Source organism: Aphelocoma coerulescens, chromosome 9 (genome assembly GCF_041296385.1).
Source record: "Aphelocoma coerulescens isolate FSJ_1873_10779 chromosome 9, UR_Acoe_1.0, whole genome shotgun sequence".
In the NCBI taxonomy this organism is placed as follows: domain Eukaryota; kingdom Metazoa; phylum Chordata; class Aves; order Passeriformes; family Corvidae; genus Aphelocoma; species Aphelocoma coerulescens.
Genome location: NC_091023.1, coordinates 15,956,742 through 15,979,112, shown reverse-complemented (window position 1 = coordinate 15,979,112; position 22,371 = coordinate 15,956,742). Strand labels below are relative to the sequence as shown.

At 50.5% G+C, this 22,371-nt stretch overlaps 1 protein-coding gene across 7 annotated transcripts in view; it reads left to right on the top strand.

The window, feature by feature from the left end:
• The window catches only part of TP63 (tumor protein p63), a 153,142-nt gene extending 144,502 nt beyond the window's left edge, over positions 1-8,640 (top strand). For all 7 annotated transcript variants that reach the window (XM_069024084.1, XM_069024078.1, XM_069024077.1 and 4 more), the window contains 4 exons: positions 2,210-2,367; positions 3,262-3,406; positions 4,268-4,361; positions 5,588-8,640. In XM_069024084.1, coding sequence (XP_068880185.1) covers positions 2,210-2,367; positions 3,262-3,406; positions 4,268-4,361; positions 5,588-5,884 — 694 coding nt within the window. In that variant the 3' untranslated portion in view covers positions 5,885-8,640. The remainder of the gene's footprint in view (positions 1-2,209; positions 2,368-3,261; positions 3,407-4,267; positions 4,362-5,587) is intronic.
• The last annotated feature ends 13,731 nt before the right edge of the window (positions 8,641-22,371 follow it).

The following is a 22,371-nucleotide window of genomic DNA, read 5'->3' as shown; positions in this document are numbered from 1 at the left end:
TATGGGTACAAAGAAAAATGCTTGTTTTCTTCCTTTGAACTTGATTGTGTTCATCTTGACTCTTATGAGTAAGAGTGGAGTCCCTAAGCTATATGTTCAAGTATGCATTTGTTTTTTAAAGCTTTGGGTTGGGTTGTGTTTGATTGGTTTTTGTTTTTCTTTTATCCCCAAAGTATTTTGTAGTCTCCTAATTAGCTTTGTTGGTGGCAGAGAGGGAAGAGATAGGCCCACTACTCCCCTTAAACAGTGCAACTCAGTCTCTTTTGGGAAGCCTTTGTTGATTTGATTTGGAATTTCGCTGTGTTCATTGGCATCCTCACTTGCAGATTGTGCAGATTTTGCTGTAAGAGACTCTTCAGGTGTGTATTAACTTCAGCTGAAGCTCAGTTAAGATAAGTGTCTGAACCTGTGAAGTAGAAATACTCATTGGTCCTAAATCCAGAAGCCTCTTAGGCTAAGGGTGGTGTCAACCTGACTTGAATTTCATGGCTGGCCTCAACTTTCATAACTGGGGAATTGAAACCTCAGATCTGAATCATTCCCTTCACTCTGAAAAGTTGGGTCTGACCTTCATGGCTCGGTTTCACTTCCCCTTGGGAGTTGCTGCCATTGTTAATATTAATTTCTGAAGCTTCTTGTGCTTTCCACTTCCTTGAGTCTGTGAAGTTTGCTGGATCTTGTCCTGCATCTTCACTGCCAAAGGACAGTTCACACCCTTCTGTACCTCCTGTAATTGTGTAATTAGGTAACATTTCTTCAGGGCCTTAGATACTCTAGCCTGTTAGCATAGATGTTTTCTCCACCCAACACTGCAAGTCTTGAAAGTGCAGGAAGCTGGAGACAATGTAATTGTGTAGAACTTGACCTTGAGTGCTGAAGGTTTTAATAAATTACCTAGGAATAAGACTTTTCTTTCCTTTTACACTTTGCTTATTTGGAGTAATAATTATTCTATTTGCATAGAAGAAAAGCCAGTTCCCAGGAATTGATGTAACCAGTTACACCCAGATGGAAACAAGTTTCCCAATGGGAAATAAGATGGGAATGTGCCCTTGGACATCACCATGGGGTCAGTGTGATACGAGTGCTGGGCGACCTCTGCTCTGCAGGGTGACCATGGCTTGAGGGTACTTGTGCCTGGGAAGCGTGGGGAAGCAGGCACATTTCCCAAACCTTTGCCCAGGCCTACAAATGCCCCTGGTGTCAGAGAGAGAAAAACCTGCTCCCTTGTGGTATGGCAGTGCTGTGCCAATTGTGCTGTTGGACCAGCTTTAATGATCATTTTCTGCATATCCCACATAAGACCCCACTCCAGATGGGATGCCGCAGCCGTAACTCGATCTGGGAGCTGGGCTGCCGTTCAGAAGCAGCCCAGTCGTGGCAGTCTGGATCACTTACGTGGTGGGACTGCAGCTGGGACCCTCGGGGCTGGGCAGCAGGGAGCTCTGGCAAGCCTCTCTGGCCCACTGTGTGAATATACTGGATGGAGTTTGGGGCTGGATGGACCTGAGGGAGGCTAGTGCTGTTGTCAGGTGGTAGCAGGAACCTGATCCTCTTTGCAAGCAGCCTGCAGGGTTTGGATACCAGCTTTGCCTTAACACCGGCAAAAGCTGCCTGTCGGCATCCCAGGCAGTTCTGACCATCTCAGCAGTGGTCCCTGAACTGCATGGAATCTGTCTTGAGCAAAGAGCCTCTGGCTGTTAGATAGACACCTGAGAATAGCCTGATTATATGAATAAGTAGAAATTTTGGGAAAAACAAAGTGATAAGTATGACCCCATCTGAAAATTGTTTCTGCAGTCTGGTTTCAGGGGTATTTAGGATGGTTTGAGATGTTCTTGTTCTTATGAAAAAGTCTTTGACCACAAGGAGAGTTTAACTTAAAAACACTCTTCAAATCTTTGCAGATGTTTGCTGGCTCTCCATATATTCTTTTCAACTGAAAAAGTTGCATAGACACTTCTCCTTGAATAAAAAGTTTCAACCAAAAGTTAAGCTTTCCTTTTTTTGGTATTTCACTTTTTTAAAGTGAAATAAGTGCCAAGAATATCTGGGAAACTTCTTATTTCCTGTTGACTCATTCTCCAGTGATCTTTATCTGTGATGCTCCTATGGTGTCAGTGATTTCACTGGCCATGTGGCCCCTTGGGTGCACACTCTGAGCAAGCAGCTGCTGTGATCCCTGTGCTAACATCTCCTTGGTTTGCAGGACCTCCATGCAGTCGCAGTCCTCCTACGGCTCCAACTCTCCACCACTCAGCAAAATGAACAGCATGAACAAGCTGCCCTCGGTCAGCCAGCTCATCAACCCCCAGCAGCGCAATGCCCTGACCCCAACCACCATCCCCGACAGCATGGGAACCAACAGTAAGAAACTCACTCCTTCTTCTCCAGTTCCCTGCGTGCTCCCTGCTAGTCTGAACAAGGAGACTTGGCATCTCCAAGTGGCTACTGTTAAGCTGGAGAGCCTGGAGTCCTTCACCGCAAACCTGCAGAGCCAAATAAATACTGCTCGCTGGTGTGCCATGGGGCAAGGCTTCAGCATCCTGCTCAGAGCCTCACAGGGTGAACAGAGCTGCTTCTTGCTGCAGATCTAGCTGGCTGCGCTGTCCCCTGGCTTTCAAGACTTTTTTTCTTCTTCCTTTCCCAGCAGAGGAGATGCAAATGTTGACAACATTTTTTTCCCTCAGTTCAATTCAGACAGTTCTTAATTTCAAAGGAAACATCTCGCAGCTCTGTTCCTCCTGGCTGCTGCTGTGTGCTCAGCACCCCTGTAAATCCAGGATGACAGACATGGTTCTGGGGGCAGAGTTTTGTTGGGTTTTTTTTGGTTGGTGTTTTGTTTTTAATTTATTTCAGAACAGCTGGACTCTTGCCCACACCTGTTGCTGATCCCCTTCTGGTGCTCTTTCTGTCTCTGAAAACAAAGCTGTTTGGCTGCTGTATTAGGTTACTCTGCTGGCTCTGTCCTGCTCCTCTCCTGTGGCAGGGCAAGCCAGGGTTTCTATCCAGCCTGTCTGGGAGGGAAGGTGATGCGACGGTGGCAGTTTCTCCTGTGAGAGGAGAGCTCCAGAAGGACTGTCTGTCATCTGGTCCTTGGCCCTGCCTGAAACTTCTCATGAGCTTGCCCTGTGTAGGGCTTTACAGGGGATTTCAGGCTGCTTCAGCTGTGGGTGCTGTCCTTGGGTGCCGTGCTGGGGGCGAAGCCGGGGTCTGGGCGTGCCTGGGTAACAATGTCCTCCTCCTTCTTCTCTCCTCCAGTTCCCATGATGGGCACCCACATGGCCATGACCGGTGACATGAATGGCCTCAGCCCCACGCAGGCGCTGCCTCCTCCCCTCTCCATGCCTTCAACGTCCCACTGCACCCCCCCTCCTCCATACCCCTCAGACTGCAGCATCGTCAGGTGAGCGGGAGCAGGCTGCCCGGCACATTTCCCACACGAAGGGAGCAGAGCCCTTGGGTCAGGAGCCTGAATGATCGTGGAGCACTGGATCCCACTGGGCCCTTGGCAGTCCCGAGGCTGGCACCCTCTGGGCACCGAGCCTCAAATCCCCACCTCTGAGCAGCTGAGAGAAACAGGCAGATTAGGACTGCAAGACAGCCGAGGGATGCAGCATCTGTTGGACTGGTGGAGTTTGAGGGCACCAGGCAGTCTTGCAAACATTTCTTGTTTTTCTTTTTTCCCCTTTGGCCACTTGACAAGCCATGGCTGGGGTCAGAAGCCCCTCTGGCCTTTGTGAGGTCGAACCAGTTGAAAGATGCTGCCCATAAACGAGGAATCCTTTACACTTAGGGAGGAGTGTGCTGATTGGAAGGGCATGATGTGTCTGAGCCCCAGACCCCATGCCTTGCTGAGGCCCTCTGTGCATGCACCAGGCTGCTATGGGCTCAGCCATCTTCTGGATGACGTGACCTGGCAGGAGGGTCTGTTTTAGCCCTCCTGCCTCAAGACCCAGGCTGTGCAGCACTGGCTCTTGACTAAGGCAAGATGCTGCCATGAGGGCTGTCTGCTGGGTGCTGAGCTGAAGGAGTCCCTCGTTTGTTTGAAGGAGTCCCTCGTTTGTTTGAAGGACTCCCTCGTTTGTTTGATGTGGCAGCAAAGTGGCTTGTTGGCCTGAGATGTCTTGGAGGAGGTCAAGCCAAGGGTGAAAGCTTTGTTTCCTATTGCTGCAGATTGGCTGAGTGTTTGGTTTTTCTGTGGTTTGGGCTGTTGCAGCCAGGGTGATCCTATTTTCTCTCTCCTTCCTTCCTTCCTCCTCTGCAGCTTCTTAGCGAGGTTGGGCTGCTCATCCTGTGTGGATTATTTCACGACCCAGGGGCTGACCACCATCTATCAGATTGAGCATTACTCCATGGATGTAAGTAACTCCTCACCATTTCCTTTGTTTGCACTCTTGGCCCTGCTTTAGGAACAGGTCAGAAATCCAGACTCAGCATACTTTTATTTTACATGGTTAGTTTGATTTAAGGCTGTTGCACGTAGAGAAGAGATGTTGTGAGGTGAAGAGAGGCTGGACTTGGGGCCAGCACTGTAACTACCTTGCCTGGCAGAGAGAAAAGAGTGTTTCCCCTTCCCCAGCTCTCTCTGTCTGAGCCCCCGAAGTGGCCCCAGCCCACGCGCCTGTTAATTCTGCAAGGCTCAGTTTCAGTTTACACCTCACTCGCCTGCAGACAAGTAGGCTGTCCAGAAGTGGTCTGCATTTTTCCCCCCTGCTTCTGTTTTCTGGCCTTGCCTTAATCATCTTCCCTTGCCACTGGCATCTCACCCGTGTTTGTTGTTTTCCCTTTTTTACTCTTGCATGGCTTTTGCTGTAGGGTTGCTGCTTCGTCTCCAGAGCCATTGCTCTCTTCTGAGCTGGCTGTCTCATTTTTTTTTCCTCAAGACTTTGGGAGACTGTGGTGCTTTGCTCCCTAGAGTGGGCTGCCTTCCTTTTGCTGCTGCTCTAATTAGAAAAGCTGGCCCAAATTAACCAAAGTTGGTTGCTAATTTTTTCAGAAGCTGATACCATGTATCCCAGAGTTTAGATAATGTAACCCTCAGGTTTTGCACCAGAAATGATGGGGCCTCAAAGTACAAGTTTTCTAAGGTTATGTCTGTTATTAAATTTGGTTCTGTTCAGGTAATTAAGACAGTTCCTACAGAGTCACACCCAGAGCTTTGAAGACTGGAGCTCAGGCTTGGATTCTAAAATCATTTTGCAGGCTTAGAATTACACATGGACATTTTCAAAGCCATTGACCTTCAACAGCCCAGCATCCCCCACCACTGACAGCCAGCAGATCTCCCTGAGGTTGCCTTGGAGGCCTTACAGTCTAGTTAGGCTTCTAGCTTTTGGTCACATGTCTTACGCATGAACGAGTGTTTTGTGCAACTTTAAAAAATAGACTTTGTGCCTTCAAAACAGGCCATTGCTGCCTCATGGCCATACATACCTGTTCCAGGACTAGTGGCTTGTCTTCTGCAGTGTGTGGCCACCTGGATTTTAGCAGCTGTGGTGGTTCTTGGTGGCCCAGAGGCTGTGTTCACTCCTGTGTCCAGCTTGCCCTGGGATTGCCCTGCTAAGCTCTGCACCTTGCCTTGCAGGATCTGGTGAGCCTCAAGATCCCGGAGCAGTTCCGCCATGCCATCTGGAAGGGCATCCTGGACCACCGGCAGCTCCATGACTTCTCCTCCCCTCCCCACCTGCTGCGCACCCCCAGCGGCGCCTCCACGGTGAGCGTGGGCTCGAGCGAGACGCGCGGGGAGCGGGTCATCGACGCCGTGCGCTTCACGCTGCGGCAAACCATCTCCTTCCCACCCCGCGACGAGTGGAACGACTTCAACTTCGACATGGATGCCCGGCGCAACAAACAGCAACGCATCAAAGAGGAAGGGGAGTGAGACCCTCGGGCCCCGCTCCACCCTGCCTCGGCCACGAACTGCTCAGCCCTTCATTTGTCTTCCTTCTGCTTGGTACTGCACCCCCGGACGAAGGGCGGAGGGAACCTTCTTGCTCACTCCTGCTAGGTCATGCCCTGGGTGCTGTCTAGGTCGTCCTCCTGGACTGCAACCTCCACCCCAGCTCTTGCGAGAGAAGAGCTGAGCGAAGGGGGAAGGCGGGTGGTATTTCCTTGAAAACCATTGACCTTCTTGAGAAGGCCAACTTGTTCTGTGTTTTCCTTTGGGGAGAGGGCTTCTTTTCTTGACTTTTGAATCTTCACACCTTGTGGGTGCCCTGACCTGCACACTTGTTTCTCTCACCCAGTGATCCCACTTTGAAAAGCAGGAAGGTTAAAATAAGATTCTAAAAAGCCAAAAATAACCCCAAAAAAAAAAAAAAAAAAAAAACAAGCAACCAAACCTACCCCAACAACAAAACCAAATGCAAAAAACCCAAAGCAACCTGAACTGACAGTTTATCTGAGAAATAGATGGGAATCGGTCTGCTGAACGCTGCACTTAAACAGCCTCTTCCCATGGAGCTGAGTGCTCTGTTCATGTGTAATATTCTCCAGCGGAGACAGCACATGCACTTTGCTGGGCAGGCCAGCGCTTACAGCACCTGCATCCTACTTTTTCCTTCTCCCTTGCCTTCTCTGGAAAAACCAAGCCTGCTGTCTCTTCTTGTTTTGGATATACATCCATATGTATATCCTGGTTTGCTCCTTTCAGGCTCAGAAGTGTAAATAAAGCTACTGGTCACTCTTGAACTCTGCCCCCACCCAACCTTTAACCATGCTGTAATACTACTGACATTTAAGCTATAGAATTAGGCTTTGCCACACATGCAGCCTGGCTAGTTTAGCATAAGGATTTGCCCACCTAGCCTCCAGTTAAATGGAGGAGCAGGAGCTGCACACTGGTTTGTAGGGCTTCAGCTATCCTAAACTCAGACAATCTTTTGTTTAGACCAGGCTAGATTGGTTTCCTCCCAAGTAAAGTAGACCTGTCTTTAGATGTATCTGTAATAGGTTGGAACCTGTTGTGTTTGTTGCTATAGGTTAAGTGACAAGCAACTAGAAGTGGAGACTTAAAAAATAACTGCCGACTGCCTTAAAACAAGGACCAGTTCCTGGTACTATGAGTGTTGTTACTGCAATAAGCCATGTTTACATGAGAAATTGATTTTTCTCTGTTTTTTTTCTTTACTGGTTCTACCACAGTTGTGCTCTGAGGCATTTCCTCTGACTGCCAGTGGTCCTGTGGACAAATAACTGAACAGTGTGTGTTTTCACATTTTTATTGGCCAAGGTAGTAAGACTCTAAGGTATACAAAACAAACCTAAGCTGAGGAGCAAGGCTCAGCACAGCTGCTTTCAAGTTGGCTTCCTCATTTTAACAGTAAGCCAGGCTTTTTTTTTTCTTTTTTGTTTGTTTGGGAAAGATGAAAAAAGCAGCTTAAATAACTTGTTATCCTACCTTGCTATGGCTGAATATTCTCGTTTCAATGCAGTGGCTGTTTTGTGGGCCCTGCTCTGTGCCACGTATTTCATTTAAGTCCAATATGGTTAGCATCCTCCATCTGTCTGTTGTGCCAGGTCTGTGTTGCATTCAAAGGCTGCCTTTTGGTAGCTGTGCAAGCCTGTTTTGGTTAGCTATAAATGGTAATGCCAGATGGTTACACTGTAAAGTCTGTATATAAATATTTTTTGTATGTGTAATTTTTTGTTTTCCTACAGCATAACATGACAATTTTTATTTCTTCTTGGGCTACTGGGTCTGACAGAACCACAATAAAATGTTGTTGTTTGTTTTTCTGTTTTTTAATTATTATTTTTATGCAGGATGCTTACAGTTACAAATCGTGTAACAAACAACTAGTCACTGGATGAATATATTTGTATTTTTCATACTGAGATTACTGTGTTACTTTGCAGTTGAGTGGGGAGGGGGCAGGTACTGAAAGCCTGTTTTATCATTTTATTTTGTAACACTTCAAAGAGCAGTGTCCTAGATTTCAAAGTATTTAACGTGCTCAGTGTGAGAACTTACTATATCTCTTTATTTTTTTTCTGTATGGTACAAAAGAAGCAAGTCCTTCTGCTCTTGACTTGATGCAATGATTAATTCAGCAGGGCAATGTTAGTGCGGGGAAAGCGTTAGTGCAGATACTTCACAAATCCCTGGAGGTGAATTAGGCTGTTCCCTTCTCACCTCCAAGGTTTTGCATCTCCATTGTGTAGTCCTTCTGAGCTGCTTCAGTACTGTACATACCTTGATGCAAAAGACACCGTCATTTTTAGGAACTAGGGAGCTTCTGACTATAAAGGTTAATGCAGTTAATGCTGTGCCCAGAGTCTGGGTGCAAGCACTTCAGTATCTGCTTTTCAACTCAGCAGCAAGATGGAGCTTTTCTGCTGCATCACTAATGATTAAAATATATGCTGTGAAAACCTTCTTTCTACTGTATGCCACTATGGAGCCCACTTCTGTTTAACTGGAATCTTCATGTGAGTTTGAACTGCTGTAGCTTTTACCCTCCCCTGTAGAGCTGTGATTTTGTTTTGTTTTGATGCATCAAAGTGTTATGGCTTAATTGAGCTGAGAATCTGCCAATGCTTGTAGCAATGACAGTGTTGCCTGCACCAAGACCTCGGTGTGTTTTGGAACACCTTGTTGTTGAAGTGAATGAAAATAAAAGCCAAAACTGAAAATGACACTAAATTCCCAAACAACTTCTTCTACTCCTTGTGCGCCGCCTTGGAAGTGAGCAGGAGTGCTGCAGTGTCCTCTGAGCAGCTGGGGCTGTGTCACCTTTGCCCATGGGTGCAGTTTCCTGTCCCCACAGGATCTGTGTCATGAGGGTGTGTTCCAAGGTACTGTCACACATGCATCTGCTGCCTTTCTTGCAGATGCTGCAGGTCAGCTTCATGAGCCTCTTGCTGAACTGTGAAGTGTTCAGCCTTTAGCTTTTTTGCCCTTTCATCAGATTTCCTTATTTTATTTCTGAGCAGGGCACCAGGTAGTGCCCCACGTTCCATGTCCTGCTGGAGGGAGGGAGTGTGTGCTTGGAGGGTCAGTGCTGCCCTTTGACGCCCACACTTGGGAAATAGCCTCGCACCAAAGACTTTGTGCATCACCTTCTGCATCCTCTCCCCTAGCAAAGCCCTTTCCTTCTCCTTTTCATCTCAATTCTTCCAAGGATTTGAGGTAAGAACAGCTCAGAGCTAGTGAGGTGGCTGTCCTGAAGATGATGGGAGTGGCCTCCATCAGATGAGGACTTCATTCTGTCCGTGGACCACCTATTAACAGCCCAGCTTCCTCAGTGGTTTCTGTCAGGGGCCCCATGGCTGTGTCTTGCAGTTTTTATGGGTTGTGGTTGGGGGAGGATGCTTAGGAAGGGGGAGAGTCAAAAGAAAACCCCACAAAGGTCTTAGAAGAAGAGGCTGCCCTAACTTCCTTTGGGAGCTGGTTTAATGTGGGTAGGGAATGCCCACCTGGTTTCTTTGGTTCTGATTGCTGTTGCTTTTCCTTTTTGTCAAACGATGAGAGAAGCAGTTGACTCCAGATACCAATATCCAGAGGTCTCAGTACCCTGGTTGCCCTTTGGCACTTGGGGATTGCCTGAATGTGGTGTTAAAAACCAGTAATGCTGTTCTCAAAAGAGAGAAGTGCTACTAGAACAGCTGTGAGAACTTGTGGTTTCAGCTGATGGGGCTCTGCCTCTAGATGAGCAAACTGGATCAGATAAGATTTCAGTTTCATTAAACAGGTAGGCTTGAGATATGGTTGCAATTTCTGACTGTTGTGATCCACTGCTGAAGAGGGGAACCTCTACACTGCTTAGGTTACAGCAAGGGTATCAGTGTTGAGGAATCCCAAGCTGGTGCTCTCCCTTTTGCTCTCCACCCATACCCACTGGAATTTTGTCTTTGGATATTGGGATGCTTCGTATGCAGGCACGAAGTTTTCAGGGCAGGGATCCATTACAAGCTTCCAGCTGTGTTTTGCAAGCCTGGGTGGACCTCTGAGGACGTGCATGCCCTTCTCTGCTGTAGTCCTAAGTGTGCTGAAGCTAGCAGTCCCCTGGAACGAAACTTATCTGGACACAACAAAACTTGGCACATGTCTCTGTGGAGGCTGTGGAGGGTGTCTTGCTCATCACGTTCTTCCTGTCGCTTGTGCCTCAGCAAAACCCCTTCCTGACAGCAAAGCCACTGCCTGTGCCATGGGGGAAGGATTGCAGGACCTGGCCTCCCACTCTGCCTCTTCCCAAGTTGTTTCTCCGTGGGAAAACCATGTGGGCAGCCCAGCCCTAGCACCAAGTCAGAGCTTGGGCTGTTTGCCCTTCTGATTTACTGAGCTATAGAACGTGTAAGTGTTGTCATGTGCTGTGTGGGGGTTAGTGAGGAGCCATGGCAGGCCCTGCAGGGCTGCCCTGCCTGGTCCCCTGTGGGCTGTGCCTGTTGCTGAGCCTGTGCCAGGGAGGTTTGGCAAAGAGCTCTGTCTGCCTGCCAGGCCACAGCCCGTGGTTTCTGGGTCCTGAGTTGTTTTGCCTCTCTGTGACCCATGGCAGAATTGTCTTCCTGAGCATGCAGCAAAATCTGGAGGCTGGAGTTTTGGAGCCTTATTGTTGGTATTTGGATACCCTGGCCATGAAGGTCAAATAAACAGGAAGGAGATAATCTTTATGCTCTGTTGGCAAGGACTGGCTGTGGCTTTCTCCCAGCTTGTTTCCGTAAGATGAAGGAGCCAAAATTTTATTCAGAGGTGTATGGTAGTTGTCCTTTGCTACAGCTTTGCTATCCTGATCTGGGCCCCATCAACTGATATATGCCCAGCCTCTCTAACTATATGGCTTCCTTCCCACAAGGTCTTAACATCAGTGCTGTGAAACCAGGTGGTTTTAGATTCATATGCATTGCTGTTAGTAGGTGCCTTTAATTCCCTGAGGAGTCAGAGCCCCTCTGCACCCCATTTGTGTGCCTGTAGATGTGGCAGGGCTGCCCATCACAGCCGTGCCTGCTGCTGGGTGAGTGTGGCTGTGGGCTTCCTTGGCTCAAACTGGTCAAAGCCCTTTTTTTGGGGGTGTTGGGGGAATTAACTGGTTTTGTTAAAATGTTTTGACTTCCTTGCGAACACTCCTAGTGTTGTATGTTTTATTCTTAGGAACATCAGCTCTGCCTTCATGAAATGAGCCAAGTGCCTGGGGCCACAGGTGAGTGAAGGAAAGACTTTGCAGGATTAAGGAGCAGGAGATGCAGGATTTGGGGCAGGACAAGGGGCCTGCAGCTACAGGTCCAGGGCATGGATGAGCGCCAAGGGACATCACTGGGGGGTGGTATACAGTGACTGTGTGCCTGTAGTATTGAAACCAAGGCCTGAAGGGTCCCTGCTACACCTGAGGACATTGATGGTGCCCAGTGTGCTTCTGCCTTGGTGACTGCAGTCACAGCAGTGCCATGTGTCACCCTGCTGGACAACCAGATTTCAATTTGAGTGCTCTCAGATTGTTTGGAGGGGGTCACCATACACCATTCAGCTGATTTTCTTGCTGCTGTTGCAGGGCACTGCCCTTTGCCTTTGTGGTAATGTGGGCACAGCAGCCAGTGGCTTTTTGGCTGTGCCACTTCCCCGGATGATGGGGATACATGCTCCAACAGGAGGTGTGTGCCTGCTGGCACACTCAGCAATTACTCACCAGCAGCTGGGCTGATACCAACCATTACAGCATGCAAGGGAGATGCTTACATTGTCTCTCCCCACGGCCTAGGGTAGGAGATTAGGCTCCCTGCACAATCAGTGGCAAGAAAGTCCTTGGGGAGCCATTCAGAGCATATTAGACTCCCACTCTGAATCATGCCCTGGAAGATGTGGTCTCATTATTGCCTGCATCAAGGCCAAGGGAAGACTAAGCTTGTTTGTTAATATTTAGCAGGGTGGCTCTGACTGTACAATCAGCTTTGCTGAGTTCCTAAAGCTTGTGGCTGCACTGAGAGAGACACTGTCATGGCACAGCCATGTGCAGCAAAGAAACTGGTGCAGGGGCTGAAGAGAAAAAGGAGGAAAATGAAACAAATCAGCACGTCTGGGGAAGAGATGGTGCTTTTCCTCTTCTGTTCAACTGCCAGCAGTCTCAAAATGAGTGTCTTGGAGCAGTCTAAAAAAAAAATGAAGAGAAGAGAAGAGAAGAGAAGAGAAGAGAAGAGAAGAGAAGAGAAGAGAAGAGAAGAGAAGAGAAGAGAAGAGAAGAGAAGAGAAGAGAAGAGAAGAGAAGAGAAGAGAAGAGAGAAGAGAAGGAGAAGATCCAAACTTGCATTAAAAAAAATAAAATAAAAAAAAAGAAATAAAACCCAGCAACTGAGGTGAGGGGAGATCGGGCTGCACAGAAGGCAGGACTCTCTCCCGCGTCCCTCGCCTCCCGCCCCCGTGGGCTCGCTGCGGGGACTCGCGGAGCCGGCGGCACAAAAGGAGGGCAGAGCCCAAAGCGCTGCCGGGCAGCCACTGCCCCCTGGCGGCCCCGCTCGGCACCGCAGCTCGGGGTGCGGGGCTCCGCTGCAGCCCCGGGGAGCTGCGTGTCCCCCCCGGGGAGCTGCGTGTCCCCCCCGGCCACCTCCTGTGCTCACAGCGTGGGCACGAGTTTGCAAAGCCGCCTCTTCTCACCCCCTGCACCCCACGTGCAAGGGCAGCAGCAGCAGCAGCTCCTGTTTGTTTATTTCGCATGGGTGGAATAAGCAAGTGACTTGTTGGTGTTCCAGAACGAAATCTTCCTGCAGCTGCCTTTTGGGAAAGCTGCTGCCGTGCTGCCCTTTGCCGTGTACACAGGGGATCCCCAGTGTTGTGCCCATTCCAACCCACAGCAGCACAAATGAGAAATTCAGAAGATGAAGACCAAAACCCATCAGCTGCCAAACCAGGAGAGGTGTCTCCTCTCACCCCAGGCAGCTCTTGGGTGCGAGAAGCCCGAAGCTGTGCCTTTCGCTGGCGAACCTCTGCCCAGAGATGCTTTCAGAGCCAGAGCCTGCCCACTCCAGGAGGCACATTGGAGGCAACAGCCCTGCATGAGTACCCCGTGCTGCAACACCCCACAGCCAAAGCCAGTGTGCCCCAGCGCTCCGGGCTCCCAGCGCCAGCGCCCCGAGCTCCGAGCATCGTGCGTGCCCTGCCCGAGGGCCAGGAGGGGTGCTCCACCTTCCCTTCACGCACACACCCAGAGCCTTGGCTGCAGAAGTCTTCCCTGCCAGAGCGATACACATCGCTTCTTCCAGCTGAGAAAATAGCACCGAGCATTTTGCAGAGCGCACACGCCGCAGCCAGGAACTCCCACAGCAGCACCTGGCTGCAGGAGCAGCGGCGGCCGGCACAGCTCCCACGGCAGCCAGCCCAGCCAGTCTGGGTGGGGACCGGGGCACCCCGCCAGAGCCTGCGGCTCCCGGCACCCCCTGTGCACCTGCGCGGCTCCGGGGGCTGCTGCCGGGGGGCTGCTGCCCGGGGGCTGCGAGCTGCTGCGGCTCAGTTCGATGGTTCATCTTTCAGAGCTCACCCTGGCACGCGTGGATCCTGCTCCGCGGAGGCCAAATGTGAGAAACCCCCCAGCGCTGGGCAGGCACCCGCTGCAGCTCGGGGCTGTGCCATGGAGACGGTGTGCAGCTCCCAAGGGGAAGCTGGGGAGCTGGAGAGGAAGGCACCCACCGTGGCTGGCAGGTGGAGAACGGTGCTGTGCTGGCAGTCATGGGCAGTGCTTGGTGTGGGGCCACCTCTCTCCTCGGCAGCAAGTCACCCCCACTGCTCACCCCTGCCTCGGTCTCCAGGCCCAGCAGAGTTTTCCTGGCTGGGGTCTCATGTTCTGCAGGGAACCCAAACCACTCATTTGCACTCAAAGGTGTGGGCTGGGTGCTCAGCTCCCAGGTGTGGACAGGCATTTTTCAGGCACTTCTGTTCAGGTGTTCAGCATTGAGCCCAACCATCTCCAGGCTTTACCTGCACTTCCCTCCCCCCATCAGCAGCACCAACATGAAGCTGGGCAGGAGCAGGTCGGAAGGGGAGGATGTTGGGGTGGCCCCTTGGAAGGGATTTTCAGATCTGTCCTAGAATAGTGAACTCTAGCAAGGTGTTTCCCAGTTTTTTAAGAGAACCTCTGATGTCCTCCAGTTTTTCCTGAGCTTCCTAAGTGGAACCCCAGGAAATCTGCTGACTTCTTCCTGTTTTCTTCCTGAAGTTGTTTTCATTTGTTGGCTGATTCTTTTTTGTTTTGTTTTCCCAAATCTCTTTGTGAGCCTCTGATTAATTCAGCTTCTGATTCCTTGGCAGTCACCTCTGGAGACAACACTGAAGATTTCTACACATGTGATCCATCTTCTTCTTGGCTGCATAGCTCTCATTGCTGGAATTGGGTAAGAAACGTTGCAACAGACCCTAGTACACGGTAGCAGGGATGTTAGGAAATAAAATATTGCACAGTGCTGCGTGAAAAACTCTTTGATTAATTAAAGGCGTGGGTGGCTACACAATTGCATCAAATTATCCACGCGCTGTGGCAAAATGCAAGATAAAGGCACTGATTTCTTTTTCCAAGGACACGGTCAAGCAGCCCTTGCTGAGCCTGTAGAGGGTTGCTGGCCTGAAGGTGAACAAGAGTATTTCTTGGAGATGTTTTCCACAGAAACAGGAGGTAATGGATCATCTCCACCTGCTGTGCCTAGAAGATGCTGCAATGCCTGTGTGTAAGAAGCCTGGCCCAGGAGCAGTGCCCAGTGCCCTCCCCTCAGGGCAGTATTTGGCCTCTCAAGGCTGATGCTGAGCAAATACCCAGCCCTGAGCACTGGCATGTGGGAGCCAGTCCTCTCCCTCTGGCCTGAGCCTCAAACACACAACATCCTTTGAAAATCCTGAGCAGGGCTTCCCTTAGCTGGAGGAGCAGCCTGTGGTGGTTCCTGGCTGCCACTGAGGGTGATTTGCCCTCCTTAGAGAAAAGTTTTATTCCACCTTTAAGTGACTGGGTAGCAATACAGTTGCTTATATTACAGTTTATACTTTTGCTTTCCTGCTGCTTAATTAGTGATTGAACAGGAGGAAGTCAGTGTTTAGGAGCTATCAGCAGGCAGGATTGTGCTGTGCATTGGAGGTTAAGGGCTCACAATAAAAACGCATGCACCAAAACCACACACAAACTTGATTTTGCACAACTCTAACAGCAGTGACTCAGCTTGCCCTGAAGAAGAGATGGCTGAACGTGTTCCACCTGGCCCAGAACCTTATCATTTCACCCAAGGGTAAAATATTAGTGAGTAACCATCAAGCCAAGTACATTGTAGTCAGGCCATGGGCAGCAGCTGTCTCAGATGACTTCAGCCTTGCCTCGGAGGTGAGGAAATTGGACATGGGTTGCCAGCAGCCACACAAAGATGGGCAGGTGAGGAGGTGAAGGCACCCTGGATCCTACACAGACAGTGACCAGCTGCTGTCTGAAGAGGCCCCAGGAACCAGAGAGGTGACAGAAATTGGATTTTTGTTTGTTTATTGGTTTGCTGTTGTTTTTGTATTAGTGCCCCCATGGCCAGGAAGCAGAAAAGAGATGCCAAGGTGTTTCACAGGACGTGGAGCCCAGCAAGGGAATCTAGATGGGAAGAAACTGTAGCTCTTGGGTCTCACATCTGCACTTGAAGTGAGGTGATGCTGGGTCCAAGGAGCACACAGGTTAACCCTTGCATGCCTGGTTAGGCCAGGGCATCTGGAATAGCTTTGACAAGGTTCTCAGCTAGTTGGGACAGGCAAATCAACCCCAGTGAGGCTGCAGAAAAGGATGCCCAAGACAACTATCTGTAGTAATACAGGAAAATTTTCTAAGCCTGATTTTCTTCCCATGAATGCTGGTTTAGCTGGCTGTGAGCATCCCCCACTGCGAGTGAGAGAAGAGCAATGCTGACTGGGGTGGCCAGGCATGGCAGGGAGGGAAAAGGTCAAGGTGATGCTCCCAGAGCTGGCCTGTGTTCCCAGGCAGCACTCTGCCCTTTTCCCCCTCCTAGGTTAGAACAGGATGATCCCTTTGGTGCATTCATCCCTGTTTATAGCAAGTGTGTCTGCAAGGCAGAGCTGCCCTCAGACTAATGCACGGTGACTAATGGCTTGCAGAGCTACTGAAGGAGGGCAAAGCAAAAAGTCCTGTTGGGTCTTCCCCAGAAGTTGCAGGCGTTCAGAAGGAATTAGCTGCAGCCATGTGATTTCTTGGGAAGGGTGGAAGTGCTGGAAGTGAGGTGCAGTTTGAAGGCAGCAGAGGAGAACCCAGGGCAGTGCCTGGGGTGTGCAGCACTTGGGTCTCCCAGGACTATGCAGTGTTCACAGTGGGAGCAATTTGGGATTGCAGCTCTTCCCCATAGCCTGGAGCATGGGCTACCCAGCAGCAGCTTCTGACCTGGAAATTTTCATTTGCTGCTAGGCCCATCACAAGAGCAGGAGAGATGTTTGTTATCTTTCATCTGGTGGCGCCAGCAGTTGAGCAAGAAGAGTGGGAGGCTGGCTGCTGTATCCGTGCCATCCAGAGCTCCCACCTCATCCCGCTGGGTGGGGGACTCACAGGCTTGGTAGCATTCCTGGTATGGTGTATCTCCCCTTTTGTTTCAGTGTAATTAGTCTGAAAAGGATGTGGCATCTTCCACCTCAAGGGGAACTGCTAAAGACTCATTAGCAGGGTGCGGGTCGTGGCTGCAGGGGCAGCACCGCGGCAAACAGGGAGGGACGTGCCCGGTGCCAGCTGAGCAGGGCAGGGTGTGTGCTCATCAGCCAGGGTTTCTCACTCCCTGCAGCGCCTGGCTTCCGTGCAAGCACGTTTACTTTCCCCGCGGCCTCTCAGGAGGCTCCAGAAGGGTGGGCAAGCCCAAGCTGCCAGGGAAGCCTGGTGGCAGCACGGTGGGCTTGCGGCTGGCAGGGTGGACCTGGAAGGTTGCTGGGCACAGAAGAGCACAGCACATCATTTGCTCATGGCTGAACTTTTGGAAGATGCACGTGAACATCCGTCTCTTCATAGCCACGAGCAGGATGGAAAAACCCTCCCGGGCTGCTCTGCTTGCAGAGATGCTGTGAAGGCTGCGTGAATCACCTGGGGAAGCACAGGGTGCAGCCATGCTCCAGAGAAAGTCCGTATGCACTTCATCCCATCCCTAAGAGTCGGGGACACATTTCGATGTGGGGATGGGTATTCTCAAAGTGTTTGCTCAGAGCACCTCAGGGTGTCAACCACACTCGGCTCAGGGCTTTCCCTGGGGACCTTTAGTGACAAACCCCTACCCTGCAGCTGTGCAAAATGAGTGCACCGATCACCCCACTGCTGATGGGGAGTTCACAGCCTGCCCCATCCTCTCCCAGTGCCATGAGCTGCCCATATAAAAGACTCTGTTTTTCCTTTGACCCTCTGGCCAGAGGAAGGAAGGAGGGGCTCACACAACAGCTTTTTCCAGTGTGCTTAGTGGGGGGGAAAAAATGCCGTGGGAGGTGGCTGAAGGCTTTCCCCACCTAGACAGGGAGCCCATCCACCCACACCCAGTTCTGCTTGGAGGAGCCAGGCTGTGCCCTGATGCTGTAGGCAGGTAACTGTCACAGAGTAGATAGACATGAAACTACTCTGCCTCACCCAGGGCCAGAAGGGTTTTTTGAAAACAAAAATGAAGGGGAAAATACAGTCTCCACCCTTCCACCCATTTTGGTTGGCAAATCAAATAAAACTATCTCGGAGCTGGCACCACAGGAGCAGTGAATGCCAGCTCCCAGCCTCTCACATGAGGTGTCAAAATGAAAGGAGATGAAAAAACAACCCCCAGGTGCCTGGGAGCCACAAACTGGTTTTAAGATGAAGGTAGGTTGTTTTTCCCTGTGTGGTGGTGGGAGCAGCCCCCCACATTCACCCCATGAGTGGGCAAGTGCCCCCTGTAGCAACTTGGTCACCCCTGAGCTATGGGCACGTGTTGATTTGGCTCAATGAAAAGAACTTGGTGAGAAGTGCATGTCACCACATGGGCATCCTGGCTCGGGGCAATGCAGCCAGTGACAACATGCTGAAGGGGACGTCAGGCTTGGCCATCACCTCAGATGTGCCCAGTGGTTGCAGGGACCCCTGCAAGGATAAACCAGGTGCCAAGGTGCCCCACAGCTGGAGCTTCTGCCCTGGATGGGTACACTTGGCCCATGCATGTTTGGTTGCTGTAACTAATACGAGACTTTAAAATACAGGTGGGGGGGATTTCAGTGGTTTCACAGACAAAATTCCCTTACTTAGGGCTATGTACTCTCAGAGGTGGCTCTGGGTTTGCCATGAACAGACCTTGTCATGGGTGCAATGAAGATTTTTTCAAAGTTTGTCAGGGGATCCATGTTCTCCTCTCTGTGGGGGGGAAATCATAAGACAGCTTCTTCTCCACCTTTGCTACAGTCCAGTTACAGCACTGTGAGCAGCTGGGAGATGCTCTGCAGGGCAGGCATGCTTCTTCACAGCTTCTGCCTCAATGCAGTCAGACCAACCACTCTCATTTCTTGCACTGGGGCTGCCCAAGGCACATTGGTGGCAAGTGGTGGCCTCAAGTCTCACCAGTAAAGCGGGGAAAAGCCTTTAACCTGATGCTTTCAGCTGACATTAGGTGCAGAAGCACTGCAAGGAGATGATGTGACCCTGGGCTGTGCTGCGATATCAGCAACACCCCTGGCACTGCCAGGATCAGCCCAGCCAGTCTGATGCAATATTTTACCCCTGAGCTTAGGACCATTGCAAAAAAGCCATGTGTGATGGCAGGGTGGTTTTTCGTGGTGTTTTTCCCCTCGTGGCTCAGCTGCTGGGCTTGCAAGCAAGGCCGGGCAGGAGCTGCTTATCAGCTCACCCCATCGCGGCAGCGAGAGATGGTGTGCTGCCATCTCTGCTGCTAATCTCATTACAAATAAAGGAGGAGTAGAAGCTAAACTGAGCTCATATTAATTCCCCCTGCCCTGCCCTGCTCAGCTTCAGGAAATACCTACTAGAATTGCCGTTCTTGTTACCCAAACCATCCCTGGAAACAGTCATTAGCTGACTTGCTCCTTTGCCAAGGGTGGCCACTCACCAGCCTGCTCTCTTTGCCCACAGGGCCCCCACGGTGCCTGCTCCCACCATGGCTCCCACCAGGGCACATACTGCAGGCTCCTGCACTTGTACTCTGCCACCACAGCCCCACATGCTGCTGCCCGGCTGGACCGCAGCTGGACCCCCTGCCCTGAAGTTCAGGAGTGCTTTCAACCAGAAACAAGGTGAGAATGGCCAGGCAGCTCTCTGAGTCACCTGTTTTGCTTTCTCAAATTCCTCTAGTGCTGCACTTATTTTTTGTGAGGTTGGATGATGGCCAGGAGGTTGGGACATGCTGACATTTATGATTTTTGTTTTTCTGCATAACAAAAGTTTTGCTAAATGAGAAGGAAACAAACTCAGTGCCAGCTTTCACCATGTGTATAAAACAAAAGCAATTCTGGGCTGGCCATGGTATCCTCTAGAGCTGTGGAGACAGCAGTTGCCACTGGGGGGATGATCAGGTGGCCCACACACACTGCACTGTGCTCCCAGAGGATACTGGGGAGCTCTGTTGATCTCAGGGACATCTATTGGACCTGTCCGTGTGGAGCCCCAGGCCCAACGTGAAGGCAGGGCTGTGCTTGGGGTGAACAACAGTGCAGGATCTGACTGTGCATGGCTGCATTCCGTTGGTTCTGGTGCTCTCACTGACACCAGGGCATCCCATCTGTCTGGGTGCTGGTGTGGAAATGGGCTGGTGGGAGGAGCAGCACACATCTACATGGGCCCATCCACGCGTGGGGAAGAGCACAGTGTCTTGGGACCTGGCCAGGGTCATACCCCAATGCACAGACAAGCAGGAACACTTCCCCCAGGAAAAGGTGGCTCTTACAGTGGGGTGTGGACATAAGGAGCAGTTGTGGAAACAAAAGACATACTTCTTTTCTCTTTTAATGTAGTTCTTCCCCGAAGCAGGACTAGCCCAATTTTATCTCACTGCCAGCTGTTTTGTTCTTCTTTCTCTCCCCACCCCCCTTCCCATCCTGGCTGGGCAAGGGTGTGGACAGGAGGAAACAAACTTTTTTTTTAATGACAGTTTTTCATGGGAAGATGTTCAGCTGCCTGTGAGTGCTCAGGTTGGCTCTGCCCAGGTGTAAGCAGGAAGGATGAGCAGAGCTCAGTGCAAACTCCATCTCCTTGTTCTGCCCATATCTTTTCCCTCTTGTTGTTGGAGACTCACTGTCCACATGGCCCTAAGCCTCCACAACAATATTGGCAAGGTTCAGTTGCTTAAAATTAATGCCTCAGAAAGTCTCTCAGGCTAATGCCTATGTCCAGGTTTCTTTAGACAGTAGCCACTAGACAAAAAGAGGTTTAGGTATTTCAGCCTTGAGTGTAGATTCAGCAACTTGTAAGTACCCACAAGTCTTATTTTCAGGTGATGTTTCAGGGGTGAGCTTTTGGCTGGAGAGAAGCTTTCTGCAGCCACTTGGAGTAAGGCATTTACAGCCCAAGGGGGCTCAGGCTTTCTGCTGGCCTCTCTTGGAGCTTCTTTACTTACACAAGGTGTTTTCCATGCTCCTACCCTCTGCATGAGGCATCAGGTGCCTTGCTGGGCTGTCATGACTCCTGTTAGCCACTGCTCCCCAAGCCTTGGTGCTTTTGCTCTCACTGGCTCTTCATACTCTGTTGCTGAATCCCTGGCTGCAAAGTGCAATCTTGTCCTTAACGCAGGCAACATTTCATCTGTATTGTCCTGAAATATGACTGACCTCCCTTTGCTGAGACATGCCTGTGACACAGAGCAGGCTCCTCCAGTGCCCCCACAACCTACAGCAGCTTTGTGTAATGGGCAAGTGAACTCGGCTTGGGCCCACTTGGGCATCAAAACAAAACAAAACAAATCCTCTTGGTAGTAAAGGTCCCCTGGCATGGAGTAACACCATGCAGGCTTCACTTTCAAAACCACATCCACACCCAAACGCATGCACACACACACAAAGCCACCTCAGTTGTTTTTTTAAATACTTTTAAATACCATTACATTTCTTTTATGGGGAGTTGTTTTTTTCCCTCGTTGATTGTCATAAATCAACCCTGCTAATCCCACTCTACTTATATTGTTGTTGTTGTTGCTATTATTATTATTATTATTATTATTATTATTATTATTATTAGGAAGGGCACAGCAGAGTGCACAAGGAACTAAGGCACAGTTCAACCACCTCCATCTCCAAAAGGCTCCTGTTGCTGGTGATAGAACTGGGGAATGTATAACACATGACCAACACCTAAGTGGGTTGTGCTTCTCTTTGGTGGCCAAGCCTTGGCTAGAGGAGCTCAGAGCTGGCCTGGGAGTCATGAAGTGTGCTCTGGAATGCACATCAGCTTTGTGCTCAGTGCTGTGACTGCAGGCACTGCCTCCCTGGGGAGCTGCTTCATGATGGGGCTTTGGGAAGCAGCAGTTACTAGACTGGCAGGTCAAGAGAGGAGTAACAATGTGAATTGAAGTAGGAGGAAGCAAAAATGTAAGTGCAGGTTGTCCCTGGGGCATATTTGACCAAGGAGGAGTGTATATGTTCAGTATTGTTGTCAGCTTTCTTTTCACAGGGATGCAGGTGCTCTGGATGTGACCCTGACAGCTCTGCCAGATACCAGGCCCCTGCATCAAATCTAAGAGTTAAAATTAATTTCTCAGAGTCCAAGCCACCTTGTTGGCAGCCCATCCCACTTGGATACAAGAACCTATGTTGTATTTTACCCCAAAGAGCTCTGCCACTTGCGCCTGTGAGGCTACAGAGTGCCAATAAACTTGGCACCCACCTCTGCTGTGGCAGCAGAAATACAGATCAACTTCTGAGCTAGACTTTGCCAGAGCAGAGAGCTGGAAAAACAAACAAACAGGAGAAGTGCTTTTGACTCACTGCATTCCCATTTCCTGGCTTCAGCCTGGCTCAGGCTGCCAGCAGGTCCCATTGGCAGAGCAGTGCAGTGAACAGCATGGCCCAGGCAGCGCAGTCTTTTCCCTTCTCGGGGATTCAGGGGCCATGTTTGCAACGGAGTCCTGAAATGTTGCATCCCCCTGAGGCTGCTCCATGGTGCTGCACCAAAGCTGTTTCACTGAGGTGTCTGTGGCCCTGCACACCCCAGCAGTGCAGAGGCTGTGACTCCCTCTGCTCACCAAACTGCCTGAAGCATGTCCATGGTATGGAAGTTACTGCACAGCTGGATACAGAGCAAGGGAGATGGACAGGCAGCCAGAAGCCCACACACACAATCCACGCTCCTCCAGCATGGAGAGGGCACTCTGCTCTAAGGTCTAAGGCAGGAAACCCCAAAGGGATAGATACCATCATGAAGCAGACCCCAAATTCCTTGGTCTCTCCTTCTAACATTTCACTGAAGAAAGACAAAGACAGGCACA